Source organism: Hemiscyllium ocellatum, chromosome 23, assembly GCF_020745735.1.
Source record: "Hemiscyllium ocellatum isolate sHemOce1 chromosome 23, sHemOce1.pat.X.cur, whole genome shotgun sequence".
Classification (NCBI taxonomy): Eukaryota; Metazoa; Chordata; class Chondrichthyes; order Orectolobiformes; family Hemiscylliidae; genus Hemiscyllium; species Hemiscyllium ocellatum.
Genome location: NC_083423.1, coordinates 1551045 through 1564546, shown reverse-complemented (window position 1 = coordinate 1564546; position 13502 = coordinate 1551045). Strand labels below are relative to the sequence as shown.

General features: G+C 44.3%; 1 protein-coding gene across 2 annotated transcripts in view; it reads left to right on the top strand.

Moving 5' to 3' along the window:
* The window catches only part of sema3ab (sema domain, immunoglobulin domain (Ig), short basic domain, secreted, (semaphorin) 3Ab), a 256069-nt gene that overhangs the window by 75241 nt on the left and 167326 nt on the right, over positions 1–13502 (top strand). For both annotated transcript variants that reach the window (XM_060842583.1, XM_060842582.1), the window contains exon 2: positions 11437–11597. In XM_060842583.1, the coding sequence (XP_060698566.1) occupies positions 11437–11597 (161 nt within the window). The remainder of the gene's footprint in view (positions 1–11436; positions 11598–13502) is intronic.

Here is a 13502-nt window from a genome sequence, read left to right as displayed (position 1 = left end):
AGGGGCATGGACAGTTTGAATAGACGAGATCTTCTCCCCAGGTAGGGGAATCCAAAACTAGAGGGATCAGGTTTAAAGTGAGAGGGAGAAGATTTAAAAGGGACAACTTTTTCATACAGATGATGGTGTGTGTATACAATGAGCTGCCAGAGGAAGTGGTGGAGGCTGATACAATTACAGCATTTAAAGGCATCTGGATGGGTATATTAACAGGAAGGGTTTATGGGCCATATGGGAATAGATTAATTTGGGGTATCCAGCCAACATGGATGAGTTAAAGTAACAGAACCCCTACAGTGTGGCCATTTAGCCTATCAAAACCACACCAACCCTTCAAAGGTCTAATTCCTGTAATCCTCTATTTCTCACCCAATCTGTGTAACCCTGTACTTCCCATTGGTTAATCCACCTAGTCCACACATCCCTGGACACTATGGGCAATTCACTTAACCTACACATCTTTGGGCAGTGGGAGGGAAGTGGTATAAACACACGCAAACACAGATAGAACATGCAAACCCCACACTGACAGTTGCCTGAGGGTGGAATTGAACCCAGCTCCCTGGCACTGTGAGGCAGCAGTGCTACCCACTGAGCTACTATACTGCTCTGTCGGGCCAAAGGGTCTGTTTCTTTCCTGACTCTTAAGAAACTGAACTTGAATAGCCACGTAAATCCTGTCGCTGAAAGAGCAGGTTAGAGGCTGGAAATTCTGTGGTGGGTAACTCGCCTCCTGAATATGCAAAACCTTCAAGGCTCAAGTCAGGAGTCTGATGGAATTCTCTGCACTTACCTGAATGGTGCAGCGCCAACAAAACTCAAGTTCAACATCATCCAAGACAAAATGCACCCCGTCCACCATCTTCAACATTCACATAATAGCAGCAGTGTATACCAGCTACAAGATGCACTGGAGCAACTTGTCCAGGCTCCACCTATACAAACACTTCATCTGGAAGGACAAGGGCAGCAGATACTTGGGAACACCACCACCTGCAAATTTCCCTACGAGTCACTCACCATTCTGACTTGGAAATATATTGCTGTTGCTTCAGTGTTACTGGGGTCGGAATCCTGTAATTCCTTCCTTAGCAACAGAAGGACTGCAGTGGTGCATCATGAACATTTACTACTCCACTGGGAAAGGTGGTTATTTAATGTTCAGAATATAGTTTGCAGAAATTTGTTCGTTCTTTAATTGGATATGTGCCAACATATATGGCTCACCCCTAACTGCCTTTAAGAGAGTGGGGAGTAGTGAGTTGCCTTCTTGAACTAAGGCAGGCTGGGAAGTCCAGGTACATGCACAGTGCTCAATGTTAGAGTGATGCTGGAAAAGCACAGCAGGTCAGGCAGCATCCAAGGAGCAGGAGAATCGATATTTTGGGCAAAAGTCCTTCATCAGGAATCCTGATATTGGATCTGAAATCTTTTAGTGCATTATATTTTATCTTAAAAATACATTGAGAATTATATTGTTCAGATTAAATTTGTCTCCTTGGAATGAAGCATAAAAAAGCTTACATTTATGCACGGATGAAGATAATACATATTAACAATTCCTAAATAGCTATAACTTTCTCCACACCTGTCTCTAAGCCAGACAACATGTCTATTGTTTATCATCTGCAAGGGATGTATTTTTGCACTGAGCATCTGGCAGTCACTTCTATAATCTAATCGATTACTCACCAAAAACAATGGAAAATGCACCCTGCAGTAGACTTGCTGCCTGCAGCAGCTTGTTTCCACTTTCTTAGAGTGAAAATTCAGTCTTAAAACTTACCTGCAGCTATGCCTCAATGGAACTTCAGTCATAGACCTGATTACTGTCGCACTGCTGTCTGCATTCCCTTCCAGAAGGGATCAGCATGATCCAAATTCAGAGTTTCACACAACTATTTAGTACAAATAGCTGGATTTCTTTGACTTTGAAAGATATTAAAGAAATTAAAATACTTCTGGCAACCTGTGCATCAATTCTGGCAGTCAGATCAATCAGAAAATCTCACGGTGAAGATGAAACCTGTCCTGAGATACATTTCCCGCAAAGTATCTCATTCTCTTTGATGTGCTGAGGAGACATCAGCAGGTTAACATTAAATTTCTACATAAAAGATGTGAAAATCAGTAATATTCCCTATTAAAAAATCAATCAAAACAATACTTAGTGCTGTACCAGCTCAAATAAAGCTTAAACTTTGAATTTCAATCACCCAGAACATCAGTGTTGGTTTCAAAGCTAAGTAAAAATGTTGTGCCTTGGACAGTGAGAAATGTTCAGAAATGGATTTTGTGACACAGTGGTAGTGTCTCTACCTCTGAACCAAGAGGCCCAGATTCCAGATTCACCTGTTCCAGAGGTGTGTCATTATATTTCTGAACAAGTTGATTGGAAAGTATCTGGGAGGTTCGCTCCAGTGCTGTGTCGGTGTGAACTTCACATTTTCGGATATTGATTTCAACATATTAAGGTCCCCATTGGGATTTATGCCAGTGTTTCTGCGTGCATGTCAAAGTTCAAAAGACATCAACAAGTATGAGGAATGTTTGAAATGTCATTCTGCATGAGTGCATTTTTTAGCTGAACTCTTCAATTTGTTTCTGTGAACGGAAATAATTTTACAAGTAATCAAGCACCTGAAATCCTGATCTTCATGACAGTGTGAAGAGACTGCAATGTCAAGCTGCTTCAGATCATATCACTCTGTGGAAAAAAAACCTGTCTAATCTGTACTCAAATAGGACACTGAAATGCAGACAGACTGTAACACAATATTGCAACTTGTACTTTGCCCAAAGCGAGCACTTTGTAATCTAGCAAAGGTGGGAAGCATCAAAATTAGTCATTCATCTAATGATAGCAAGTAGAATAATTTATCAACGATTGGTAAGGGGCCCCTAGCGGGAGGGTCTGACAACTCTCTACCAACTTGGACACAGGCCTCAACAGTTTCTGTCCACAACCACAACCATCAGGCTGAGCACATTCTCGCATTGAACAAATGATATGTCTCATTTCCTCCAGATAAAAGACATTGTTCCTTGGTTTCTGCATGGGTTTCCAGTGATGCTTATCTTTCAATGGGTCATGTGGAACATTTCTTGTTCTGGTCCTGCTCAGCTCCCCATGACCAAAACTTTTCTCCTGGTATGAAAGCAAAGTACTGCAGATGTTGGAAACCTGAAAAAAATCAAAACATTTTGGAGAAACTCAATGGATTTGGCAGCACCTTTTCAGAGAGAGAAAAATGTAGAGTTCAAAGTTTTATGTTCATGATGTTCAGAACCAATCTGTTGAAATGCTGGTCTGGAATGCTGCTAGATCTGTTGAGTTTTCCAGCAGATTTTAATTTTTATGGCATATTAATCATTATATTTCTGCAGCTTTCTGATCTTTGCTTCCAATTTTTACCGTTATCTCACCTTCACCTGGTAAACCTCCAACTTCCCCCTTCCACTCTTTGACCTGTCTGGCTCTATTCTGGGGTTAGTCTTTAGACTAGTATTTGTTTTAAACCCATTGCATCCTACAACCATCTCAACGCTTCCTCGCACTCTATTCCATTCTTCCAGTTTCCCATCTCCAGTTCAGTTTGGAAAATCCAGCATTCCTCAGGAATTCCTGATGTGCCTTACTTTCTCCTTAGATGAAACTACGTAGCCCTCTTCCAACCATCCCAACAGTGTGGTTGATTAGACCCTTGCTAAGTTAGTCTGCCATTGGGACCCTGCGCTCACTCACATTTGTTGTTTTAACTCACTACCTTAGTCACATCACCAGAATTATTCTGCAAAACAAATTGAGTGAAGTCCAATGTAATCTTGAGGCACAGACAATATGAATTCTGTCCCTATTTTTGTTTTCTACCTGATAATCTACATGTTGTTTTTCACGTTTTTATCTTCAGAGTTGTTCATTCTTCTTCTCTTCACACTTTGTACTACTATTTCTTTTCACTTCGCTATCAACAATCCCTTTGCCTTTTGTTTCATGACATATTGTCACTTAACCACTCCCACCCTTTCCCCACAACTTGCCCTTTACTGTGTATGATACCCATCATATTTCTCTCCCCCTTCAATTCTGAAGGAGCCATGTCCAACTTGGAACATTAACTTTTTTTTCTCTTCCCCCCCTCCCCCCCCCCTGCTGCCAAACCTGCTGAGTACTTCTAGCATTGTCATTTCTGATTTGCAACTGTCACAGTATTTTGATTTTAGAGGAAGTACAGTCTTTTCTTGTTGCGCTGCAAGTTGTGAGGATGTGAAATATACTGCCTGAGAGTGCGGTGGAGGCGGATTTAATTGTGGTTTTTTAAAGGACATTGGATAAGTACTAGAAAGGAGAAAGTTTACAAGGCTCTGGGACAAATCCTGGAGTGTGACACTGGCTGCATTGCTCCTGCAGACAGCCAACATAAACCCGAGACGTCAAACAGTCTCCCCCGGAGTGACCATCGTTCCCTGGTCCTTTGGCTTCCTTCTACTGAATGTCTTCATGAAAATCCAAGTGAAACAGAAAACTGGAGCTGGCTTCAAAAGACATGATTTGAGGTTTTCCAAATAATAAAGCTTTTTAAAAATCCCAGCTACACAGCCTGACAGAAAGAAAGTGAAAATCAGTCACACTGCAATAATTGTGTGGAGGTCTTCTGAACTTCACATCCACTGTTAACAATTCTCTATCATTAACCAAACATTTGGCTTTGTTGGCAGCTCATAAGCCTTCAGTAAAACATGCTGGAAACTGAGTGGGAAATTCAATCCATGATGCTCCTCTTTGTGATGGAATGAATGAGCTGTATATTAGAGTACAACATTGACAATGACTTTAGTGACAGCAAACCAATTTAAAATCTAAAGATGTTGGAGCATCAAACATGCAAGACTGAATCTATAGAATTAGTCTGTAGCTAATTGCAGGTTACTGGGGGAGTTACAGCGAGAAGAGCCTCTGTTCTTTCGTATTTTGATTCTGCTCCAACTTGAGGTCTGTCTTGGTGAGAGAGTTGTTTGAGTCCCCTGTGTGGAAACTCGGCCCCAGTCCCAGCCCCAGCCCCAGCCCCAGCCCCAGTCCCAGCCCCAGCCCCAGCCCCAGCCCCAGCCCCAGCCCCAGCCCCAGCCCCAGCCCCACAGTTTCTAATATTAGAAAGTGAACCAACAAGAAGTGGACATGTGTGCGTACAGATCCTAAAGGAGGAATACAGTCAGGAGTGAAAAATAATTAGGAGCAAATAAAGAATACTGAAGATTTTGACTAGGTATTAAATTCTATTAAAATTAAGATTACAAAAATTAAGAAAATGTAAGATTAGAGAGGAGGATAAAAGGAATTAACACAAGAAGAAAGAACATAAAATTTATGGAAAAGATATTGGAACAAAGACTTTTCACTCCCTTTAAAAAAAAACCAGAGTAGACGAGCTGTGTGTAGATATCGGCCCCTCGAAAAACTGGCAATGGTCCAGATGGGGCTTGCCTCCATCCCTGTTTCTCTTCATCGCTTTCATACCTGTGTACAAGCTCCATTGCAGCACAATATTTACTGACATAGCCCTGCAGTGCTGACTTCCAGTATCACTTCAAAACCTGACATTGTGCCAGTGTGACAAGGTTCAGGAACGCGACTCAGTCTCATTTCTCTAACAGTCCGAAGGCACTTTAATTAGCTTTTGCCAAAAAGAAACCGACTGTCCATCTTGTAGCACAGTATTTACAACCACAAATAGCGGAAGGTGGCAAACATGGAAACTCTTTTGACTGGGCAAAAGAAATGACCATATTGTGAAATATAAACAAGGAAAGCAGTGAGGTGAACATAACTAAAAATCTGATTAAAATAAAAGAAACACATTAAAACACCCAGCATGTTTATTAGTTTTGAAAAGAGAAGAATAACAGTCTCAAAGTTGACCTTTCATCAGAACATCTGGAATTTAGCGATTACACCTTCAGAACTGTTAAATATCTATAAATGGCACCTACATCAACATCAACTTGCATTTATGTAGGGCCTTCAGTGCTGAAAAATATTTCAAAGGCACTGCATAAAACACAATGATGTAAAAGTAAATTTAAAACAAGAGAGACAATGTTAGATGGAGAGATGAGTGACTTGGTGAAAGAGATGGAATTTTAAATAAGGACTGGGTGGTACAAAGTGAAGAGATGTGGTTGGGGGGGTGGGGGGTTGGGGGGGGGTGTGTCTATGAAGAAGAGGCTGGAGAGGAGAAGGCTGACAGGAGTCCTAGTTGAAGTATTCAGTATCATGGGAGGCTTAATAAAGTTGATAGGGAGAAAATAACCTCACTTGGAAAAGAATCATGAATGAAAAGCCAGAGATTACTGTTAATTAGCAGACGAACAAAAAGTGACATGAGAAACCTTTTCACACAGGGACTAGCTGCAGCCTAGAGTGTATCATCTGAATGTGTGGTGGAGACACATTCCAAAAGACATGGGTGATTAGTTGAAAAAGAGCAATATTTTTTATTCCTTCACAGTATGTGGGTGTCCCTAGCTGGGCCAGCATTTATTGTCCATCCCTAATTACCCAGAGGGCAGTTAGGAGTCAACCACATTGCTGTGGGTCTGGAGTCACATGTGGTCCAGACCAGGTAAGGATGGCAGATTCCTTCCTTGAAGGACATTAGTGAATCAGATTTTTTTTCCCCCTGACCATCAACAATGGATTCATAATCATCTTTAGACTCTTGATTCCAGGTTTTTAGAATATTCAATTCCACCATCTGCCATAGCAGTATTCAAATCTGGGTATCCCGAACATTATCTGGGTCTTTGGATAAATAGACCAACAATAATGCCCCTGGGCCAAGTCCACCTCCTGAGCAGGGATATGGGGATGGCACTAAATAAGATGCCCATCTGGAGAATCCATACAGTTACAGTGGGCTGAATGGCCTCCTCCTCTGCTGGAACAATGGTGAGATTCTGCAATGGGATTCCCTGTTGGAATATTGGGAATGCAGGTAACGATCCCACTCAATATGATGAAAGGATTGAAGAACATCAGGAGATGCGGAGGAACAGAGGTATTTAAATAGTATCTCACATTGTCCTGGTGTTCAAATGATTTTGGATAAGATTATGCATTGAAGAAGGCTACTCCCTCACTCTGTTTTTACTAACATTCTAGTCTGTTCACACATAACCATTCAGACACGATACAGCATGATGAAGACATGTGGGTCTTGACTGAGAGTAGATGTTTTCTATATTAACCTGTTCAGAGATATTATCCCACACCTCTGGAGCAGGTGGGACTTGAACCTGGGTCTTTACATTGCTGAGGCTAAATGCCAGCTCGCAGACACTTCCTCCTACTGCCCCCTTGACTATGATCACACCTCCCACCATCAAACCATCATCTCCCAGACCATCCATAACCTCATCACTTCAGGGGATCTCCCATCCACCGCCCAACCTCAGAGTCCCACAACCGCCCATTTCTATCTCCTGCCCCAAACCTGACTGCCCCGGCCGACCCATTGTCGCAGCCTGCTCCTGCCCCACCGAACTCATCTCCGCGTACCTCGACACGGTCCTGTCCCCCTTAGTCCAAGAACTCCCCACCTACATTCGGGACACCACCCACGCCCTCCACCTCCTCCATGATTTTTGCTCCCCCGGCCCCCAATGCCTTATCTTCACCATCCAGTCCGTTTACACCTCCATCCCCCATCACGAAGGACTCCAAGCCCTCTGCTTCTTCCTTTCCCGTTGACCCAACCAGTACCTTTCCACTGACACCCTCCTTCGACTGACTGAACTGGTCCTCACCCTGAATAACTTCTCTTTCCAATCCTCCCACTTCCTCCAAACCAAAAGAGTAGCCATGGGCACCCGCATGGGCCCCAGCTATGCCTGCTTCTTCATCGGATTTACCTGGACCGCCTCAGACTCCTCCCTCCCCTTCCTAGACCTCTCCATTACTATCTCGGGTGACCAACTCAACACAGACATTTACTATAAACCAACCGACTCCCAAAGCTACCTAGATTACACCTCCTCTCACCCTGCCCCCTGCAAAAATGCCATCCCATATTCCCAATTCCTTCGCCTCCGCTGCATCTGCTCCCAGGACAACCAGTTCCAATGCCGTAAAACCCAGATGGCCTCCTTCTTCAAAGACTGCAATTTCCCCTCAGATGTGGTTGACGATGCTCTCCACCGCATCTCCTCCACTTCCCGCTCCTCCGCCCTTCAACCCCGCCCTTCCAATCGCCACCAGGACAGAACCCCACTGGACCTCAACTACCACCCCAGATACATCGTATCATCCTTTGTCATTTCCGCCACCTCCAAACAGACCCCACCACCTTCGTCATTCCCTCCCCTCCCCTATCAGTGTTCCGGAAAGACCACTCCCTCCGCGACTCCCTTGTCAGGTCCACAACCCCCACCAATCCAACCTCCACTCCCGGCACCTTCCCCTGCAACCACAAGAAATGCAAAACTTGCACCCACACCTCTCACTTCCCTCCAAGGCCCCAAGGGATCCTTCCATATCCATCACAAATTCATCTACACATCCACACACATCATTTACTGCATCCGCTGCACCCGATGTGGCCTTCTCTATATTGGGGAGACAGGCCGCCTACTTGCTGAACTTTTCAGAGGACACCTTTAGTACATCCTCAACAACCGACCCAATCGCCCCGTGGCTCAACACTTCAACTCCCCCTCCAACTCCACCAAGGATATGCAGGTCCTTGGCCTCCTCCATCACCAGACCATGGCAACACGACGCCTGGAGGAAGAGCACCTCATCTTCCACCTAGGAACCTTCCAACCACAAGGGATGAATGCAGATTTCTCCAGCTTCCTCATTTCCCCTCCCCCCACCTTGTCTCAGTCCCAACCCTTCGACTCAGCAACGCCTTCTTGACCTGCAATCTTCTTCCTGACCTCTCTGCCCCCACCCCCACTCTGACCTATCACCCTCACCTTCACCTCCTTCCACCTATCGCATTTCCAATGCCCCTCCTCCAAGTGTCTCCTCCCTACCTTTTATCTTAGCCTGCTGGACACACTTTCCTCATTCCTAAAGAAGGGCTTATGCCCGAAACGTCGATTCTCCTGCTCCTTGGATGCTGCCTGAACCTGGGTCTCCTGGCTCAAGGTTAAGGATACTACCACTGTGCCACAAGAGTTCCTATAATCTGTAGACTTGGCTACTGAAACCACGTAGCCTGCCTTTTTCACTTTGAAGAGAAACATAGAACATAGAACATAGAAAAATACAGTGCAGTACAGGCCCTTTGGCCCTCAATGTTGCGCCGATCCAAGTCCACCTAACCTATACTAGCCCACTTTCCTCCATATGCCTATCCAATGCCCGTTTAAATGCCCATAAAGAGGGAGAGTCCACCACTGCTATTGGCAGGGCATTCCATGAACTCACAACTCGCTGAGTAAAGAATCTACCCCTAACATTAGTCTATACCTACCACCCCTTAATTTAAAGCTATGCCCCCTCGTAATAGCTGACTCCATACGTGGAAAAAGGTTCTCATGGTCAACCCTATCTAAACCCCTAATCATCTTGTACTCCTCTATCAAGTCACCCCTAAATCTTTTTTCCAATGAGAACAGCCCCAAGTGCCTCAGCCTTTCCTCATACGATCTTCCTACCATACCAGGCAACATCCTGGTAAACCTCGTCTGCACCCGTTCCAGTGCCTCCACATCCTTCCTATAGTATGGCGACCAAAACTGCACACAATACTCCAGATGCGGCCGCACCAGAGTCTTATACAACTGCAACATGACCTCAGGACTCCGGAACTCAATTCCTCTACCAATAAAAGCCAGTACACCATATGCCTTCTTCACAGCACTATTTACCTGGGTGGCAACTTTCAGATATCTGTGTACATGGACACCAAGACCCCTCTGCTCATCCACACTACCAAGTATCCAACCATTAGCCCAGTAGTCCACCTTCTTGTTACTCTTACCAAAGTGAATCACTTCACACTTAGCTACATTGAACTCCATTTGCCACCTTTCTGCCCAGCTCTGCAGCTTATCTATATCCCGCTGTAACCTGCCACATCCTTCCTCACTGTCAACAACTCCACCGACTTTCGTATCATCCACAAACTTGCTCACCCAACCTTCTAGCCCCTCCTCCAGGTCATTTATAAAAATGACAAACAGCAATGGTCCCAAAACAGATCCTTGCGGAACACCGCTAGTAACTGCACTCCAAGATGAACCTTTACCATCAACTACTACCCTCTGTCTTCTTCCAGCCAGCCAATTCCTAATCCAAACCTCTAACGTACCCTCAATGCCATACCTCTGTAATTTTTGCAGTAGCCTACCATGGGGAACCTTATCAAATGCCTTACTAAAATCCATATACACCACATCTACTGAATTACCCTCATCCATCTCCTTAGTCACCTTCTCAAAGAACTCAATAAGGTTTGTGAGGCACGACCTGCCCTTCACAAAACCATGCTGACTATCCTTGATCACATTATTCCTATCCAGATGTTCATAAATCCTATCCCTTACAATTCTGTCTAAGACTTTGCCCACAACAGAGGTAAGACTCACCGGCCTATAGTTACTAGGGTTATCCCTACGCCCCTTCTTGAACAAGGGAACCACATTTGCTATCCTCCAGTCTTCTGGCAGTATTCCTGTAGACAACGAGGACATAAAAATCAAGGCCAATGGCTCTGCAATCTCCTCCCTTGCGTCCCAGAGAATCCTAGGATAAATGCCATCTGGCCCAGGGGACTTATCTACATTCACCCTTTCCAGAAATTCCAACACCTCTTCCTACATACCTCAAAACCATCCATTCTAATTAATTGTGACTCAATATTCACATCGGCAACAATGTCCTGTTCCTGAGTGAATACTGACAAAAAGTACTCATTCAGATGTTTCTGGGGAATTGTTTCAGTGAACCTGGACACTCCTGGATCAGTCACTGAAAGGTTAGAAACGGTTACAATATCGAGAGGGAGGTTGCGCTTCATGTTTATCAGCTGACACCAGTTCAAGTGAGCAGCTGGTTTGGTTCAAGAAGCCGTTTTATATCTGCGTTATTGTTCTGGCGTCAGTTAGAAACAACCTCACCAAAGGCAGTCCAGCTGAGTTTCCCTGCTGGACTTTGACTTTGATTCTGTTCCCCTTAGTGTTTGCTCACCACAATAACCTAAAGGATGCCTTACCATCCCAAATCCTCACCTGAGGCAGGATTAATCAAAACAATTAGACAGCATTCCTCCCTAAAGCATGTACCCCCTTCAAGTTTTTGCATGTTGAGAATTTATGACATCTCCGAAGCCTTTACATTTTTGTTTCAAATCTGTTATGTCATGACAATGTCAATCAGAATAGCTGAAGTCGCTTAATCTTTCACTCAAGATTGTTCTCTCTTTTCCACAGAAATGATGGAATTAAACAGCGTTGTCACTTTTGTTGGAATTGCAAACAGCTCTGGTTACCAGACGTTCTTGTTGGATGAGGAGAAAGGCAGACTCTTTGTCGGGGCCAAAGATCATATATTTTCATTCAATCTGATCAACATAAACAAGGGTGTTTCGAAGGTATGTGCCCATTATCATAGAAAGATATGATCAACAAATAAATGTGAAGTTCTTCCTAATAATGGTGCTTCATCTTGAGTCTGTAAATATTGGATTCTGAATCTGAGATATGGGGAAGCAACACCCACCTATTCTTTGCAATCTGCTACTGACCTTGCCAATATTCGTTTCTCCTGAAGACCCACTCTGGAGATACTTCCACATGCTGGGCACCAGGTCTCCCAAAAAGCCTTGATGCATGTATAAGCTCTGAAAACCACTTTGAGTGAACTATTCTACAATAACAGTCTCACAGCTGATTATAACTAGCATCGAAAGAGGGTATTCGAATCCTAGAATCCCTGTAGTGTGGAAACAGGTCCTACAGCCCATAAGGTCCAAATCAACCCTCCGAAAAGTAACCCACCCAGATCAATTCCCCCTACCTTATATGTACACCTGACTAATGCACCTAACCTACACGTCCCTGAGCACAATGGGCAATTTAGCATAGCCAATTCCCCTAACCTGCTCATCTTTGGACTGTGGGAAGTAATCCACACAGACACAGGGCCAACGTGCAAACTCTACACAGACAGTCACCTGAGGCTGGAATTGAACCCAGGTTCCTGGTGCTGTGAGGCAGCACTGCTCACCACTGAGCCACCGTGCCACCCCTGGGTTCTGCCAGGTATTGGTCACAGAAATGAGCAGCAGTCTCTTACAGAGATGAGGGGAATGGAGTACTGGACATGGTAAATACCAGCAAGAGCAGTGAGAATGGAAGAAGCAATCTAATTTGAAAATAGATATTAAGAAGGTTTGACATCTGATGTGAAAGATGCCGTTGAATTATAACCGTCACTGAAGGATGTAATTCTACTTGTGCCTGTTCAGTTTCAGTGGTTTACTTCAGTTACATCTGCCTGTCCTGTCTCTGCAGAGATTCTTATGTTATCTTCCTCAGATTTCTGATTTGACCAAATACAACAATTAGATTAGATTACTTACAGTGTGGAAACAGGCCCTTCGGCCCAACAAGTCCACACCGACCCGCCGAAGCGCAACCCACCCATACCCCTACATTTACCCCTTACCTAACACTACGGGCAATTTAGCATAGTCAATTCACCTGACCCGCACATCTTTGGACTGTGGGAGGAAACCGGAGCACCCGGAGGAAACCCACGCAGATACGGGGAGAATGTGCAAACTCCACACAGTCCGTCGCCTGACGCGGGAACTGAACCCGGGTCTCAGGCGCTGTGAGGCAGCAGTGCTAACCACTGTGCCACCATGCCGCCCAATGTTCAAATATTCTAACCTTGGGTTCTTGCTCTCCGAACACACAGATTTTCTTGTCAGCAACTCAACAAGCAATGGAAATAATTTTGCTCTGTTTACCCTTTTAAAATGTTAATTTTCAAACCTCTCCTATATCTCCATTTAAACCTCTCTACTCCAGCTCGAAAGCCCTTTGATCTCATATCTTTCTTTATAGCCATAGTTTTGATTGTTATTATCCCTCAAACATTTTCTATATATTCTTCTTGAACTGGCATAATGAGAACTGCACAAAAAGCTATTCACAAAACATAGGACAAATCCAACCCACCAATTACAGCCCAATCAGCCCACTCTCGATCATCAGTAAAGTGATGGAAGGTGGCATCAAGCAGCACCTGCTCAGCAATAACCTGCTCAGTGACGCCAGTTTGAGTTCTGCCAAGGCCACTCATTTCTCGATTTTCAGTTTTCAGCCTTGGTTCAAACATGGACAAAAGAGCTCAGCTCTAAGGGTGATGCTGCATTCGACCAAGTGTGGCATCAACAGCCCTCGCAAAACTGGAACCAGTGGGTATCAGAGACAAACTTTCTGCTGATTTGATTCATAGGAAGATGGTTGTGGCTGTTGGAGATCAGTTA